The sequence below is a fragment of the Idiotropiscis lumnitzeri genome, chromosome 13 (genome assembly GCF_059441095.1).
Source record: "Idiotropiscis lumnitzeri isolate Australia: NSW breed Sydney's pygmy pipehorse chromosome 13, RoL_Ilum_1.0, whole genome shotgun sequence".
Lineage (NCBI taxonomy): Eukaryota > Metazoa > Chordata > Actinopteri > Syngnathiformes > Syngnathidae > Idiotropiscis > Idiotropiscis lumnitzeri.
Window position 1 is genome coordinate 6395884 of NC_142403.1, and position 18203 is coordinate 6414086.

General features: G+C 42.3%; 1 protein-coding gene across 1 annotated transcript; it reads right to left on the reverse strand.

Annotated features, from left to right (window-relative positions):
* Nucleotides 1-2520: 2520 nt before the first annotated feature.
* On the reverse strand, nucleotides 2521-4327 carry LOC148324150 (uncharacterized). The gene is made up of 2 exons (XM_088313354.1): nucleotides 3863-4327; nucleotides 2521-3783 (listed from the first exon to the last, which is right to left on the reverse strand). Exons 1-2 carry the CDS (start codon nucleotides 3972-3974, stop codon nucleotides 2855-2857), a joined length of 1041 nt encoding a protein of 346 aa, XP_088169480.1. The 5' UTR covers nucleotides 3975-4327; the 3' UTR covers nucleotides 2521-2854.
* Nucleotides 4328-18203: the final 13876 nt, after the last annotated feature.

The window sequence follows — 18203 nt, forward strand, 5'->3', positions numbered from 1 at the left end:
GGCAATTTGTTCTGCTTCCTCCCGACCTCCTGGTATGTGGACAGCTCATGTGTTGGTGTAGACCCTCTGACCCGTTGTTGGTTGCAGCCCAGAAACCAGCAAGATCAACAGGTAGTATAAAATCAACTCCACCAGTGTGAGCTTTCGATTGCTCGCAGAGGGAGATGGTAGGCCCGCAGCCATGGGGTCTCCAGAAGCAGCACAGTTTACGAGTACTGCCCCTTTCCGCCTGGCCAGGACTGCCCACGGTACTTGCCAGTGCATGGAGTGACAAAGACAGGAAAGGTCACAGCTTACCTGTTGGAAAACACAGGGGGAAGGTGGAAGAATAAATACAAGAGTGCATCGTTACAAGTTTGAAAAGTAGCACGCAATAAAACGGTCGTCATCAGGCAAGAAAAGGTGCAACAATTGAATGATTAGGCTATCATTAATGTCATGTCATTATCCACACCGCTTATCCTGTACAGGGTCGCGGGAGGGTGCTGGAGCCTATCCCAGCTGACTACGGGCGAAAAGCGCACAACACCCTAAGCTGTTTGCCGGCCAGTCACAGGACGGACATAGACAAAGTCACTGAGTGGAAACTGAACCCACGCTGCCCGCACAACACACAACTCGGTCGAGTGTACCATTACACCTTCAGTGACCGCTATAATTAATCTGGAATCAAATATGAAGTATTTTGATTCTTGAAAGTTAATTTTCTCTGCTTTGTGACTCAGAATAAGACGGGCAAACACCGGCATTTACTTTGTAAAACAATGATAAACATTTCTGACTATTTTCTGACATGTCACTAGTCACAAAGTGAATCATTTACAATGCATGGAAAAAGTGGGACTATTTTACAGTTCATGCTGAGTTTCTAGAAAGTCAGCCTGGACCATTTGACTGACCTACGGTCAAAAGTCACGGCGCAAACTGTGAAATTAATGCCAATACCACATGATCGATGGCCAGCGTGTTAAAAACAATGGTAATATTATCGTGCATCACTGGTAAATAATACATTGTGAAATTCAAGACACGCACCCAACAACCCGAGAGATATTTTTCAAATAATCAAAATACAGAAAATGAGAATGAGGTTTATTTGCGAAAATGCGGCTATCTTTTATGTTACCTGTTTTCCTTTTAAAAAAGAATTAAACACGCCAAGACAAACAAAAATGAATATGAACAAATTCCTGCCATCTTTTTTGTTAATATATCACAGTCATGTCTCCTACAAAAGAAACAAAAAACAAAGGAAGAGAATAAGCATATTATTGTTATTGTTTTAATAGTTTGCTGAAGTCTCGCTGCCAAAGATGTTAACAGTAGCTATTAGTCAGAATTTTGTCAGGATAATAAATCATCAAGTCAGATTTAAAAAAAAAGAAAAGTAAATTAAGGATGAAAAAGACTGTCAAATCGGTGTCAAGTCATATCTGCAGCAAAACTTACTCGACTTTGCTAACATTACAAAAATTGCTACATTTCTTATCGGATTCGTAAAATATTTACCTTTTCAAAGAAGTAGATAAACACCATTCCATTCTGTATATCTGACATCGACTTACTGAAAACACAATATATCAGCGTAAGAGTATGCAAGCATAAATGGTATGAAACAAATTTTGGTATTTTCCACTAAACATAAAGCACCACCCGAGAGCTATTAAGGCCGGTGTTTTACTGACAGTTCAGAAGAACGAGGCTTTTATTATTTCTTAAATGATGTTTACGCAGTCTTTATCACTTAATGTCTCATTTCTTAAATAATGTACACAATCCTTCTTACTAAATGCGAGAATGCGCTCTGAAAGGAGCTCTTATGATTTTACATCAAAATATAAAGCAGCTTAATTTATGTTATTATTCTAAATCATTCAACCTTAATTTATTTACCGAATAATGCTTCTGTTTTATGATGGACTCGTAGTCCGGCACCAGTGGATTTGCATATTGGCAGATTTCTTTTTCTATCTCTCTTCAATATTATTTTAAGGTTTTAGGGTCGTTTGTGCTGGCGGCAGCCGTCTTTACTTTTGACCACCTGCGGGCACAATGACAATAAATTCTAAATAGCGATGGTACGCGATACAGTGAACGCTTAATGATACTTGTTAACTCTGGAAACTCTCTGTCTTTCACTATTTCATCCTGGCTGGCCGACTTTTGCGGTAATTTATTTGTTACCAAGTGCAATTTTATTACTCTGTGGGGCAAGCTTCAAAGCAGAGACTTCCCTTTAAACCTTTCTGTGCTCCTATTTTCGTAGGTGTATGCATCTTGCGATGATAAAAAAATCCTTGACTTTATGACGCGTCACTTTTTGACCCATTTTCTCCCTCGCAGCTAAATGAAGGCGATCTGCACCTCCAAAACTGGCTGGTTGAATGGGATCGTAGTACAATTTTTTCAACCAACGCTTAACGCTCATGACGGTTTATGATTGAGTGACAAACGTCACATTGTTATTTGTCTAAACACACAGACGCAAAAGCATATTTTTAAAAACATCCATTTTTAATTGAATGAAATACAAAAATATGACAAGGTTAAGTCTGGTTACACATGATAAGGATTCTCTAAGACGTAAAAAGTCTGTAGGTCAGGGTTAAAACAGATGGATTAACTTTTGATTCTAACAGGTCTTCAAACATCTTCAATTCGTGCGCGAGATCCACAGGTTGTTGATGACGGAGACGGTATCTTATCACATCGTTAAACAACGTGAGTATGCTAAGTCACTTATCTCATTTTCCCAATTTTCCAAAATATTTTGAAACGTGTCGATCGAACCCGAGCGACTCAAAGTAGCTTCTATAGCCAAAAAGCGATAATTTTCTCAACACATTACCCATTTTTAGTCAAAGTTAATATTTTCTATAAGATATTCTTCGAAAATATCAAGTTGATCACGATATATCATACAACATACGCTCTCATCCACTTTAAGGCGGTCCGGTAAGTCCTTTACGAGTGCTAAGTCCACCATTAAGATCTCTGCAACTCGCTTGACTGTTTCTTTATCCGTTTTTACAGAACACAAATCCAACAAGTAGTGAATACAGGGTAAAAACCTTTTACCGCAAAGGATCGGCATGATGCGTTCATAGTGCAGTCTTAGATAATAATTATGCCCTAAGTATTTATAGCTATGCAAACAACCCCTTTTTTTGTGATACTTTATCAAAAAACGTCTGACCATGTAAAGAATCGCCGCTTTAACAACTATTACGACATCCATATCAACCCATCCCTTAGGAGGATCAACCCATGACATATGTTGTACATCATCCTTGGAAATAGGTGCAGGTCCGGGGTCAGGGTCGTTGACGGTCTGAACCTTAGAGGGCTCAAGCGAACGGTTTGAGAACTCTTGTTCGGACCAACTAGGTACTCGTACCTCCTTGATTTGTGGAGATTCAGCCTGGTCGGACCAACTGGGCTGTTGTGCCTTCTCGTTTTGTGAAGATTCTGCCGACGAGGTGGGGGTCATCGGAGGTGTCGACGGCGGCGTTGTTGAAACGGGACGGCTCCACCCTGAATATGATGGCTCGCCAGTGTTGTACGAGGCTACAACAGAGGTTGGTAAGATTCCCGTACCGCCCACCCATAAAGAGTATGATGGTCCTGCCTGGTCCTCGTCTGTTTTTGTAGGGGTTCCATCCTGGTCTACATTTGTACAGGCGTCAACCTGTTCCATGTTTGCAGTTGTCAGGGTTTCTACACCAACAACGTTTTCAACCATAGTCATGTCATGGTCGCATGTAGGTTCATCCACACCGCTATCTGCAGTACAAAGATACTTTGATTAAATATATAGCTATTGATTATAGGAATATAGTTAAGGATTAGTTGCATCGTTTACCTGACGAGTGCTCTGCAATGTTATTAGAAACCTGATCAGGTGCAACGATGGTTGTCACCCTTCTCGGTGTGATGTCCATGACCATGCGGCGTCTTGTTCTGAGCGTCTTCATTTTTAGAGTAGGTCTGGCTCTTCAGCCGGAAAAATTGGTTTGTCTGTGCAGAGCGTGACTTGGGATTTGGCTGTATTGAGACTGGGGTCGGGATATGATAGTAGGGGATGTGCTTATTTTTGACAGAAGCGTGATTCTGGGGGGCGGGCGGTGTTGTTTATGCTTACACACGACCGCAACTTGGTGGTCGTCTGTCTGTCCAACTATAGATAAGAAATACGTGAAAACATGTCAAAGCTTGTTGCAAAGATGACTTGGGGATGTCTACAGACAAGATGATGCTCCTCCTTGAAAGGTAAAATAATTGGTAAAACGACCTTAATGATATCTTAGCTTAGCTGCTATTTCTTAACCTAAACGCATGTTGTTTCTTAGCTGTATGCTATTTTCTTAACCTAAATGTATATTGTTTCTTAACCTAGCTACATACTATTTCTTAGCTGTAAGCTGTTTCTTAGCAGCATGCTATTTATTATATATATAAATATATATATATATAACTATATATATATATATATATATATATATATTTATACTATAATATATATATCTATAATAATATATAATATTCTAATATCTAATATTTCTATGCTTACCTGTATAAACTACAAACATGGGGGTTGCCTAGCTGTGTGCAATATTCTTAACCTAGCTGTATTCTATTTCTTAACCAGGCTGGTTGCTATTTTACTCAGCGTATGGACTACAAAAAAGGACTACAAACATGGGGGCTGCCGGCAGTAGGAAGGATGTGACGTACAGGGAAATAGGAGGGTGCGAGGGGCGGGAGCGGTGGAGACATCACCCTTCATTTTTCTCGTCCGTAGCGGGATAAATGACGGCGTTTGACTGTCCAAATGTAGCCAACAAATACATGTCCAGACATGCAAACATGACTAGGCAGATTTTACAAAAAAGGTAAGAAGGAGGAGGGTGGTCCCCCGGATGTCGACAGTTGCCACCGATCGACAGGATGTCGCCACTCATTATCTTTTGAAACACCTTGAGGCTGCTGCAGGCTTGGAGGGTGTCTATGGCCGGCGTCTTCCCCGGACAACCCCCCAAGCCTGCACAATACCATGTTTAAACTTATGTCGCTGGGAATATGTCCAGACATGTTTGCAAAAAGGGCAAATATCCACCGAATAAACATATTATTCAAAGGTAATAACAACGCCTGCTCTTCTCAACTCGAATTATTTCACTCGTTTAATTTAATTTTATACATCTACATTATTTAATTAGATATAGCTCATTTCATTGGATGCTTTATATACTTCAGATATTTAAATATGAATAACATAAGTACAGTTTGGGTTGGGGACGCACGCACGCAGGGAACACATTGTTTTTAACATAAGAAGCATACAGTTTGGGAGGGGGGCCAAGCCCCCCTCCCAATCACACACACAACGTCATCACAACGAGACAAAAAGCGTAATTCTGTAGGCGGGGGCCCTTGGCCCACACACACACACACACATACAACGTCATCACAACGAGACAAAAAGCGTAATTCTGTAGGCGGGGCCCACTTCGACAAAAGCGTAATTCTGTAGGAGTGGTATTAAACCTTCAACGGGCAGGGAATATGTAAATATTTTGAAATAGGTGGCTGGAGATTGGATAGTTTTAACACAGGGGCGGGGATAGCGGCCATTTTGGACAAAAGCGTAATTCTGTAGGCGGGGACAACGAGACAAAAGCGTAATTCTGTGGGCGGGGCTATGACGTCATCAAAATTTAAAAAAGCGTAATTCTATTATCTCTCATCTGCCTCACAGTTCTAAGGTTCTGCATTTGAATCTCAGAACATGCCATCCTGTTTGGAGTTTGCATGTTCTACCTGTGCTAGCATGGTTTTTTTTTTCCAGGTTTGGCAATTTTTTCCCACTTTACAAAACACGCATGTCAGGTTCACTGAAGACTCTACATTGTCTGTAAGTGTGAAAGGGAGTGTGGTGGTTTGTCTCACCGGAATAGGATTTCGGGTGTCTGTAAAGTGTATCCTAAAAAAAAACTCTTTAGCATTCCATTTTGTTTCAGGTATCAGGATTTGACAGTAAAGGCTTTGCAGTCAGTGCTTATGGCTCGCCAATTGACATAAGAGCATCCATCCATCCATTTTCCGAGCAGTTTACGTCGGCAAGCTGGAGCCTAACCCAGTCGTCAGCATTGGAAAATTGTCGCCTGCTAAGACATTTTACTGTCCTCCCAACTGCCGTTTGACACGATTATGAGAAATGTCATCAAAACTGTGCCCGAAGTGTTGGTGGCACTGCGGAACAAAAATGCTCCAGTGCTAGAGAGGGCGCACAAAACCACAGAGAGCAAAAAAAATATGCTGGGTTTGATTTCTCCCAAATTCAACAGTTGTGTCAGTTAACCCGACCAGCAAAATAAAAGAGACTTGTCCCTGAGCCACAAGTGATCCACGAACTGAGAGCTGTTTTGCACACTTCGTCAAGAGCATCGTAATCTTGCAGCCTTTGAACAAACTCAAGCTTTGTCATTCTCCCAAGCATTCGCGAATGAAGCTTTTGTTGACGCTGACTTTCAACGCAGTCCTCCGAATAAACTTTCTTTGACTTTGGACAAACGCCCGCTCGAGCAGTTCAGTGCTTTCATCAGTGACGGTAATCGCAGGCCTTCCGCTGCGTGATTTGTCAAAATCCTGTTTCGAGAAACCTGCCATTGATAGTACAAATTGTACTACGTGTTGGAGCAGTGCGGCGGCAATAAAGCTTCTCAAACTGGCACTGACGATTTTACGATGCTGCTCCAATGTCAGTTGGGGAGCCTGGGCATGCTAACAAAAAAAAACTGCATAAGCCGAAGCTGTCAGAGCTCACGGCCTACCAAATGTACTTGAAACAACAACAAAAAAAAAAGAAAATGTCTGTGTCTACAGTTCAGGTTCCCTCTGGTGATTTCTCCTCATGATAAGAAAGAAATCGTGGGGGTGCAGTGTGTGTGTGAGTGTGTAAGTGTGCATGTTTTGACTCTCTGAACAGCTGAACTGTTTCTCCGTCAGCCCTCTTTTCCCAGATGACATTAATATGAGTCATAGTTCACGTGAACAAGTGTTGTTTTTGCATCTCCAGCAGAGATTCTGCTTATTGAGGGCTACAAGAAGCCGCCACATGATGACCACGTTTAGAAAACAAGCGACCCCTTTTTCCTTTGGTTGTCTTCTATAAACCTTTACAAGTGAACTTCATTTCTCCTCTAACCTTTTAAATGCCTCCGTGTAATTGTGAAATGCTTTGGCACAACTTGAATATAATTTAATTCATGCTTTTTTTAAATCCATTTTACGTGTTATTCATATTATAATATTATCCTGATATTTAGAACAAATCCATCGCAGGCAGCAATTAAGTGCTGTAGTAGTGTGAGCGTTCATTCTTTGTACATGAATTATGATTCTGTTTTGTGTGACTCTGACCCAGTTGCGATGTCCTCGGTTTAAATTTGGGCTGAGGCCTTCCTGTTTGGAGTTTGCGTGTTTTCCGCCTGCTTGCATGGCTTGTCCGGCTTCCTCGCACTTTCCAAACAAATGTATGTTAGGTTACTACTGGTCATTGCAGACTCAAATTGTTCGTAGGTGTGCATTTGAGTCTGAGTTGATTGTTTGTCAACATGTGAATGACTGGGGACCAGTCCAGGGTGTACCATGCCGATAATACTATCAGTCGGGATAGCTCACACGAGATGCTTATAAAAATTAATAAAAGCAAGCAATAGTACCATATTAGTTGCAAAGTATGATGTTTTTTTTTCTTCGTCTATCTTTGAAAAGTTCTGAACAGTCAATATTTTCCAGCCTATTTTATAAAAAGGAACTTTTTAGACCTGGTTCAAAATACGTATATAGTTTTTGTGCTTGTAGTACAATAAATAATTAATGTATTTTGTTTTTGTCCTTTTTTCTGAAATACCCCAGAACTCCAAAAAAAAATGCAAACATTTGTAAATGTCATTGTATTGTCCAAGTTTTATGAAGTTTTTGTACACCGAGTTTTCTATCACAGGTCAAACTTGACCCATTTTTACTAAAATTGATTTGCGTTTCACCATCATATGTTAAATCAAGGAAAATGAAGGTAATGCAATGAGTTTTGAAATGATTAAACTGTAAAGGTCTTAATACTTTTTGGGGACAGCTTGGGAGAGAACTGATTGTGTTCGTATCACATTTGCACGGTTCCTGCAGAAAATATGTATTGAGGTCATGTGAAAGCATAGAAATATGTATAGAAATATTAAACATATGGAACTGAAGCAGTACAGAGGTCAGAGTGTGCCTTGACACACAAGACAGTTTTGCTCATGCAAAACTAAATATTTTTAATGCTGGAAATTAAAATGGGATCCTTTTTCTCTGAAATGATCATTTAGGTCAGACAGAAAATGAATATAATTTGGAAAAGCTCTTCAAAGAAGGTCTTCGCTTTCGCTTCCAAGTTCACTGAACCTCGTTTATTTATGAGACACTCATTGTAAGACCCCACCCTCCTCTTCTCTGTCTTCTGCCATTTGAAACACTTCGCTCCCAATGTCCGGACTACTTTTTAAGTCTGTAGTTTGATATCACCAATTATTAAGAGGATATTCATGGGCTGGGTCAAAATTGACACGGAACATACTTTGCATTGATGGCAACTGAACAGTGTATATGTTAAAATTCCAAAATGTCAAAGGTTCTTGTTAATGTGCTTGAAGCACATTTGTTCATATGTATCTCACATCAGACACGCAAGGATAAGGCGACACGTAACTGATGAGACACTTGTGACTTGGTTCTGGCAGCGGTGGGGCGGACAGAACGTGATGTTCTGCGCCAGTGATCATGTTCACAAAGCTGCCATGCGTAGACCATAGATAGACTGTGCGTGCTGCCATCTGATGGTCATAATGACACCCCGCCAAAGGCTAACTGGAGCAGTACCGAGTGGAGGTCTTTGGTTTACAGTGCTGAGTATGATCGCTAAAGTGACCCAATTTGGGATTTTTGCACTGAACTGCTCCAAGTGGAATTGCAATCTGAACACATTTATGCTGATGAGGTCTACAGGCATCTGTTTATTTCCTTATGCTCTTGCTACTTCAGATATTTTGTTGAGTGAATGCAAACTCCTGCTGATGCTACTGCTGCTGCTGCACGTGATTTTCACAGTTCTGCCTGTCAGGCAGCATGATCCATTTTACAACAGTAACTAGAACCCCTAGCGCACATCCATGCTGGATTCTTGACAGTCACACCTTCTTCCCACAAAATCTCCCTGCCCATTTTATACTATATGGCCTTGAGGACGAAGAGAAAAAAACCCCAAACTGAACCGCTTCCATCTTAAAGTGAAAGGTTTGTTTATGTGTTTATGTGACAAGTCTCTCTGCTATGTGAACAAACGTGTGCATAGAACTGTAAATCGTGCATACTGTACACCTCAAATGCTGCACAAAGAAACTTCCTGACTCAGCATGGAAGTTGGAAATCCTGATTTATGGCTGCCGCGCACGTGTGTGACTCACATTCAAGCAGCAGCCCCAAAGTCAAACGCTTAAAAACAACTCAACAATAATAACAGAAAACCAAAAGCTGCATTAATATGCATGGGTTGAAAAAGTACGAACACAGCAGAATGTGATGGTTGCTAACGAAATGAGAAGATGCTAGAGTATGTTTACTGGTCACACGAATGTGCTCACTAGCTCTCATGGACTGTAAACAAGCCTTAATTAGAAAGCGGCGCTATTCGATTTCGAGCTGACACCAGAGCTGCGTGTTTGTGCACACGACCACGAGAGCCCACAAATAAGGACCATAAAAAGCATTTGGATTAAATGTGTTTGCACAGAGTCGTTGCTCAGAGCTCATAAAAGTGTCGCACAGCTGAGGAGCCAAAAAGTGAACTTTGTGTTGGTGATGATGACGCACTTGTGATTATCCAAGCTGCTGTTTTGATGCGATGATGTCTGGACAACAGATCAGGGGTGGGGACATTTGTCATATTGCTTGGAATGTTTACATCTTCAGATCACTCAAGGTTGACAAACTTTGCAGATTGTTTGGAATATCAACAATTACAGCTGTGACTATCCATCGCCACATCACAATTAAAGGGATCATTCAAGTTCCTGCACTTCAGTAAACCAGTCGTTATCACTTTTCTTATGTTCAGTTGGCCTGCCGAGACAATGAGATGGAGACAGGAAACTGGAGACAAGCAAGAAGAAGGAAGGTCGGGTGGCGGTGAGTGGTAGCAGAACCGGTCTGATCCAGTGTGGGCTGCGTGTGTGCCCCTCCTCACTTCCCTCCTCTCTCTCTATGTCCCCTGACTCAGCCGCTCGCTCTGGTGCCGCCTCCTCCTCGAGTGCTCCGTCATGCACTGATGATCTCCAGGAACAATTTGGATACACATTCCCGACAAGTGGTGGAAGATCCACAGCACATTTTTAGACCTGTAGGTGCTCCCTAGTAAGGAGTACGCCTACGTATGGAATAACAAGGTGACCTCTGTTATTAAATGTAGTGAAGATCTTGCACGCATGCCCCGCATACCTGCGTTACTTCCTATGAACCTATTTATACTGTATGTGCTTACTAGAAAGTTTCAGAAGAGAACATGCACACTGCACGCAAGAAGGCCGAAGCCAAGATTCAAACCTCTGAGGTGTGTCGTCAACGTGATGACACATTCCAATATGCATCAAGTGAATTATGCTTTCATAAACCCAACAACCCTTCCTCAGAAATAGTCTTTGGTGTTCTGTTGGGATTTGACGATACTCGACCCAAACGCATCCTTCATGGTCAGCAGAAATGGGCATTCCGTCCCGGGGATGGAACGGTCCGGCCGTTCGTCCCAAATTGACTAATTGACGCAGCTGGTCATTGTTATATAAACATTTGCAGTAAACATGAATGTTGTTATACAAGGATAACCTGTCCAGTAATCTTGAGCGTACTGCAAAGCATTGCATATGAAATGCGCCGCTCAAATGGTTCCCTTTAATTAATTGATAGTGTTAACAAGACCATCAATGTTTTTCTGTCTGTGGAATGATTGCAAGCCCCCAAGTCAAATGAGATAGTTGGCAACTCCCTGTGGCCACAAACTAAATAAACAGTACCCGTATACTGTAGATAATAGTTGGACTGATGGGTGGTCTCAAGTGAAGAGAACAAAACGAGTTTTTGTCTTGATGGAGGTGGGCTGAGCCTGTGACACCTCATAAACAGTGCGAGCAGCAGGTTGGCGAGGTCATGCTGGCTGCGGAACCCAGACATCATGAGAACTGATGCTATTAGTGGACTCAGCCAGCTGCCAGATCCGAAACTTATTTTCATACTAACCCTTCTTCTACTTCCAGCCAAGATCAGACGGGCGCACTATTAATATATTTTACAGCTCCAGCCATCTTCACCATTACAGCAAACAGGGGTGAGAGTCTTGTATTGCCAACATGGCTTCCTTTGGCGCAAAAATATATGAGAAGTTTAACAAAGTTTTGTCACTGTGCGTAACAGCCACAAAATAAATAACAAACATCATTACGATGTCTGTCTTTTTTTTTATAATTTATCTCAGTACAAAGTTGCCATTGTTCACTCATAGACATTAGAAGCGACATGTTGCTCGGAACTTGGAACTCAAAACACTTAAAATGATCTTTGCCATTAATATGTTCCAACCACCCTTAAAACACCAATAAAAACGTGAACATTTTGTAGGAGGCTTTCAAAAGAAAAATAGCACTCTACATTGTTTTACTGTGAGCAATTATGCCTTCAGAAAATAACTTCTTGGCTTTGTTCATCCCAACTAAATCATTGGCACTTTAAAATTTTCTTCAGAATTAATTCTGTTAAACTTGACAAGAGTGAACCCTTTGTCATTAATATCCAAACCAGTTCTAACTTGATTGTGTTGTAAAATGCTGACATCCAAAACAGAATGAGAAGGAAGTCAGTTTCCAAGCAGCGAACACTTGGGGCTGTTTGTGAGTGCGTGCTCCAATGAGCATGGATATGAACCAGCCCACATGACTCATTTGATGAATAGTCATAAATATCAAGCGCCCCTGCTTCAAATCCAAATCGCCCTTGCCACCTAATCCAAGTCGTGAACTTTTGGGCAAAATCTCTCATTCTACCATGGGTGAAAATCCGTTGCACCTGGACCAGGGTGAGGTCATACCACTTGAATGTTTCCATTGCAAAACCCCTCAGCTGTGTTTGAATATTTTTTCCTGGCTATTAAATTGTGGCCATTTCCGTTATGATGAATGGCTGTACATGTTGTATGCTGGCTCCATGTCCAGCAGGAAATGTTTTGAAAATAGTTCTGCTGTCAAATCTTGAAGGGAGCCTTCGAGACACGGGTCAATGTTGTATTGATCTTGGACTGGATGTAGAATTCAGGATATGCCCATAAACTGTGACATGACTTACATTTTAATTTTATGTGTGTGTTCCTCTGACTCATTAAAGCAAAACATTCTCACATCTTAAACACTTTTGACAAGCTTCATCGTAATTAATAATGGAGAAAGAAAATGGGTCACCAAGATGTTACACCTACATGTATAAGGTTTGGGATAATTTAATTTGAAGAAAACAAAAAAGCGGCGGCACAGTGGCCCGACTGGTTAGCACGATGGCCTCACAATACGGAGGTTGTGGGTTTCGATCCCGGCTTCGGCCATCCTGTGTGGAGTTTGCATGTTCTTCCCGTGCCTGCGTGGGTTTTCTCCGGGTACTCCGGTTTCCTCCCACATTCCAAAATCATGCATGGCAGGTCGATTGAACATTGTAAATTGCCCCTAGGTATGAGTGTGAGTGCGGATGGTTCTTCGTCTCTGTGAGCCCTGCAATTGGCTGGCAACCAGTTCAGGGTGTCCCCCGCCTACTGCCGGAAGATAGCTGGGATAGGCCCCAGCGCCCCCCGCGACCCTAGTGAGGAGAAGCGGGACAGAAGATGGATGGATGTATGGATAGAAGACAAAAAGGCAAACAAGGTACTGGAATCATCAAAAATAGTAAAGACCAAAATAACACAGATCAAAGTATCAAAACAAACACTGGAAAACAAGAACTTGGGTTTGCCTTCAACTGCAGATGGAACGAAACAACTTGGCTTGACGAGGTCTAAGCACTGACATAGCCTAACAAAGACTTGAGACAGCATTGATCTGACACAGACTGCACAAAAGGAGGGCACTAAATACAAACAAACTGACGAGACAATGACGAACACCTGGATGAGACACAAGTGACTGAGAGGGCTGATTGGAAGACACAAGGGACCGGGATGACAAACAGGTGGACACACTATAATCCCACGAGGCACACAAAGGAACACAAGCAAAACATGAAACTAAATACTAAACCCAAATCAACTGAGACAGATCATGACAGTAATCCCCCTTCCCCTCACTTAAGGGACTGGTGCCAGACGTCGAAACAACTAGACATGTCCAAAAACAGGGGGAGTGGAAGGAGGCCAGGAGGCGGGATCACGGCCCACCAATTGGAGCCAGTCCGGTGGCCATCCCGGAGGCCAGGCAGGAGGCAGGAGGCGATGATGGCTGCAACCCTCCCGCCGCCGGGACAGGCTCTGGTGACAAAAGTCTGAAGGAAGGGTCTAAATGAAACCTTTGATGGCAGAACAATTAATTAATTCAGAAAAGTGTATTCATTTTGAACACTAAGGTTTTAAAGGTGAAAGAATGAAATTTGGGCCTGCCTCATGATCAGAAAGCTATCATTCTGTTGTTTTATTTGTTGTCAATAAATAATAATTTTCGGACCAATTAAATGTGATTCCCTGGTGATCTTTCCGGGGAACACTACTGTGTCAGTGTTTGCAAATCACTGCCCTCGAGATCATCTTTGAAGCAGAATGTCACTTAAAGGTTGCATCTCTCCAGTTGCATTTGCAGCGTTGCAGTGTTCCTTCTGGGGCAGAGAAACTATGTGCACCTTGCCCAAAAGTCTGCTGGGATGCGCAATTCTGACTGGCCAAGCAAAAATGATCCAAAATGGACGCATGGATGTGTAACTGCATGCAGCAAATGCAAATGCTCTTGGAGAACATCCCATAAAAACTTGCTGTGTTTTTCCACAGATTAAATATCTGTGTCACGTTTTCCATTAGCCTGATGTCCACAAGCCGCGAATGTCCAGCGGTCACAGGGACACTAAATTAGACGGAGTTGGGCTCATCTCCACATAGCTGCATGTTGGAGCGTTGGAGTGGCCAACGTTTGCCACAGCATGACATCCTTGTGGTCTCGTGGCCCGTGTGGATAGGCTGGCGGAGGGCCCATCTAAGGTGTCTTCGTCGTGAATTTCTCATGTGTCCTTAAAAAAAGCGATTGTAAGAGCAATATGGGCTACATTCAGTGTGTCATCCTCTTTGTTCAGAAGGCTGCTTATCTTTGATGGTGATCAAAGAATCCTTCCTCTCTGAGAGCTGAAAGGTCGATGGCATAAATCAGTGGTCTCCCACTTTGGACCGGGCCGCACGGGGAAAAAGAAAAACCAAAAACTTGCTGTGGATGCATGTCAAGATGCTAATTGTCTCTGTCACAGTATGCTAATCTTAAACACACAAACTCGCAAAATTACTATCAGGAGGTTGGTCTGGTTATTTGAAATCCGTACCAGCCCTATAGTACATTCATTAAACGTTCAAAGGTTATGTTGCTCAGCTGAACTGTGAGCCTCTTACGGTTGCCCAGGAGTGGCGGGAGGGGATTTCAATGCTAATTGATGCCATTTACTCCTTCACCCTACATAAGTCTAGCTGGCAGCGAACGAATCAGCCAATGGGGAAGAAACAACAAGAGTTACCGCTGTCTATGTTGCAAAAGTGTCCATGTGACACTTGAGTAATCTGTCTTGAATGTGCAGGGTGATGCATGCGCTCACAGCTATTATGGCAATGACGCACGACCCAGGGACTCAGGGTTGTGGCACGACCCAGGGACCCAGGATTGTGAAAACTTTATAGGACAGTTGGGCCCTAAATCTTTGTACCCTCCTGCTAACCTCGCACTCTCACTTAAGGGGCCAAGCCAGTGAGAAGCAGCGCAAACCGGAGTGAGCCAGTGTTGGCGGCTACATCACTCTCTATGCCTCCTTCTTCCTCTTACTTCTTCCTCCCAAATGTGCACGTGCTCACGTGCTCTCGATTGTGTCTGTAGTGTTTCAGGTCAACAACTTTCTCTTTGAGAGATAGGCTATGCATGGCTTTGTAAACATATGTTTGGACACCAAAGTTTTGTAACTACCTTTTCTGGTTAGAGATGCTTCAGGTCCATCATACCGTGTGTATCTCACTGTTGTACTTTCAATTCTTTGTTGGTCCCACATACTTTGACTTCACTTTTGTCACGTTAACAATAGAAGCCCACAGTGATAAAACATGGTGAGTCTGAAAATTGTTCCCATTGAAACACAATGTACTGTATTTTTACATGGCGCTACAGGATATTGAATTATTTGATTGGTCTTACTGAATGTTCCATATTGAATTTCTCATAACTGTGCTCACAAACCTGGATAATGTGATTAGAAGTCAAGCTACTGCAGCACATAAACATAATGCTGAAGGGTCGATTTTTAGCCTAATTACCCCCTTTTGATGATTAAAGGCCCAATTGATAGCCCTAAAATATTATCCTGATTTGTCTTCCCATTCGGCTCGGATAAAAGCTGAGGACAACAGCAGCGGTTTCAGCAGGGCAGCCCAGACTTCCCTCTCCCCAGCCACATCCTCCAACTCTTCCGGAGTGGATCCTCTGGCGTTCCCAGGCTAGTCGGGAGACACAATCTCTCCAGCGAGTCCTAGGTCGTCCTCGTGGCCCAGAACACCTTACCAGTAGGCATCCTAATCAGATGCCCGAGCCACCTCATCTGACTCCACTCAACGCGAAGAAGCAGCATACTCGACTCCGAGTACCTCTCGGATGACTGAGCATCTGACCCTATCTCTAAGGGAGAGGTCGGACACCCCGCGGAAGAAACTCATTTTGGCCGCTTGGAAGCTAGATATTGTTCTTTCAGTCACGACCCACAGCTCATGACCATAGGTGAGGGTCGGAACATAAATCGACCGGTAATTCGAGAGCTTTGTCTTTTGGTTCAGCTCCGCGGGTTGTCCGATCCACGCACATGATTATGACACGTAATAGCCAATTAGAAAGTGACCGGCAGATGACGCTATTGTCAGCCACCGATAAATGAGCAAATTGTTGTGTTGAATGTTTATATTCTGTATGAAGGCTCCCAAGTCATTCGTCACCATAAACTTACAAGGCAAAGACTTTTCGAAACACCAGCTCATGGTTATCCCAACGCCTTTTCCAGTCTTAATAGGAAGAAGAACGCAGAGTTGGTCTTGTGAACCTACCAAGTACATTTGTTCTAACAATGTACACGATAATGTTCCTCCTAAGATTGCAAGTCATTTTTTAAAATTGAAACCGCTGTGTACTTCTCTTCTACGAGAGTAGCATGAAATGCATCCTGGGATATTTTCTTAACCAAGCCTTCACAAGCATCTAACCGATGCATCATTGGTTTAACCCAGCTGACAAGAACAACATCCGCTTATTCCGTGCGTTCTTGGAACTGGAACAGTACTTGGGCCGTGACTACAAAGTTTCACGAAATTAAAGGGACATAATGGACGAGATTGCATGGACAGCTCGTGGCACCATGCTGCCTATTACAGGTCAGTCTCGGTACTATGACAAATATCAGCTTTGGTGTGAGTAAACTGATTACTGTTGATCTTGCATTAACAGCATTAAGAACACACTTGCTCTTGTTTTGGTCTCATTTTTAAAAAAACTGTCTGTCAAGATTGTGAGAAACTCGTTTGCACCTGACCAATTCAGGGTGTAGTCTCTATTGTTTATCTATGTAATTACTTAATAAGTCAAGAGTAATAAATTCAAAGAAGCGCAACAAGGCGTTGGTCCAGCTATAAGAGTGAAAGCAGCCAATAGTCAGCTGTCTCAAGCTGAGTACACACTGTGGGAAGAAAATCTGACTGAGTTGACCGATTCCCGAGTTGGCAGCTCCCAATTGACCCATTTGAAGGGTCTGATGTGGCTACACCAAAAATCTTTGTCCGTTTGAGTTTTTGGCGTAGTTAAAGGTACAAATGTATTTTCTTCTTGATTTGTTTGACTATGAGTGACACTTCGAAATGTAAATGAACGCCATCTACAGGACTGAAGTGGAAAAGCACTGAACTAAATACTGAGAGTGAAGCTTTGTGACTGGTCTTGTTGTCTTCATAGAGAAATGTAAAGACATTTTCCCAGGCAAACATGAGAGATGGCGGTGCACCCTCCAGGAACACGCACTTAGATAACACAAAGATGCATGCGGAGCACAGGAAACACTTTTGTGCCATTTGGCTGCCGACAGCATAGAGCAGCAGCTGATGTTATCACCACTTGTACAAAACTCTTACCACAGCCACACTACATGAATGTTGTCTGACGCTAAAAATAGCTCCAGAACTTTAACTAAAAACCCGAAGAATGTGCCTCCATCATTTGCAGCTGTAAATCCAGCAAACACTCGTAAACAAAACATGAAAGAACCAAACAAATAGACTCAGGTGATGACAATGAGACTTTTGAGTTAGTCGAAAAGAAAATCAAAAATGTGTTGAACATGCTTCTTATTATGTTGGAGCCTCAATGTTGAGAGACTCGTACAGCATTCAGTATGGAAAGTGTCAAGTAGCTGATGATATTGTTGTGCTGGTCAGTCACCCACTTGGGTGTGACCTCTCACCCAGTAGGTCTTGTCATTTCCCTCCAGCAAAGAAATTAACAAAGCTGCCCGTAAACACATATTGAGTATAACACTGTTGTGACAGAAAACATTTTCTCTATTTGACTGTCTTTTGTTACGGTTAGCAGTTCATTGAAATTGTGTTTTATATTATTGGTGAGTGCCAAAGTGGTTCCATTTAACTTGCCTCTGTGAAAAACATATACAGTTTCTCGAAATGATGCCTTACGCATCTGATGATGCCCTCCTCAGCCATTTTGTTCTGATCCAATAAAAGAGCGATGTCACAGTTTCAATGGTTCTCTTTCAATGGTGTTATCACTCAATTTGGTGTTAAATCAGCAATATCTTAATTTTTGTGTTTCTGCATTGTGGAAGTGGTGAAAATGTACAACCTCAAACAT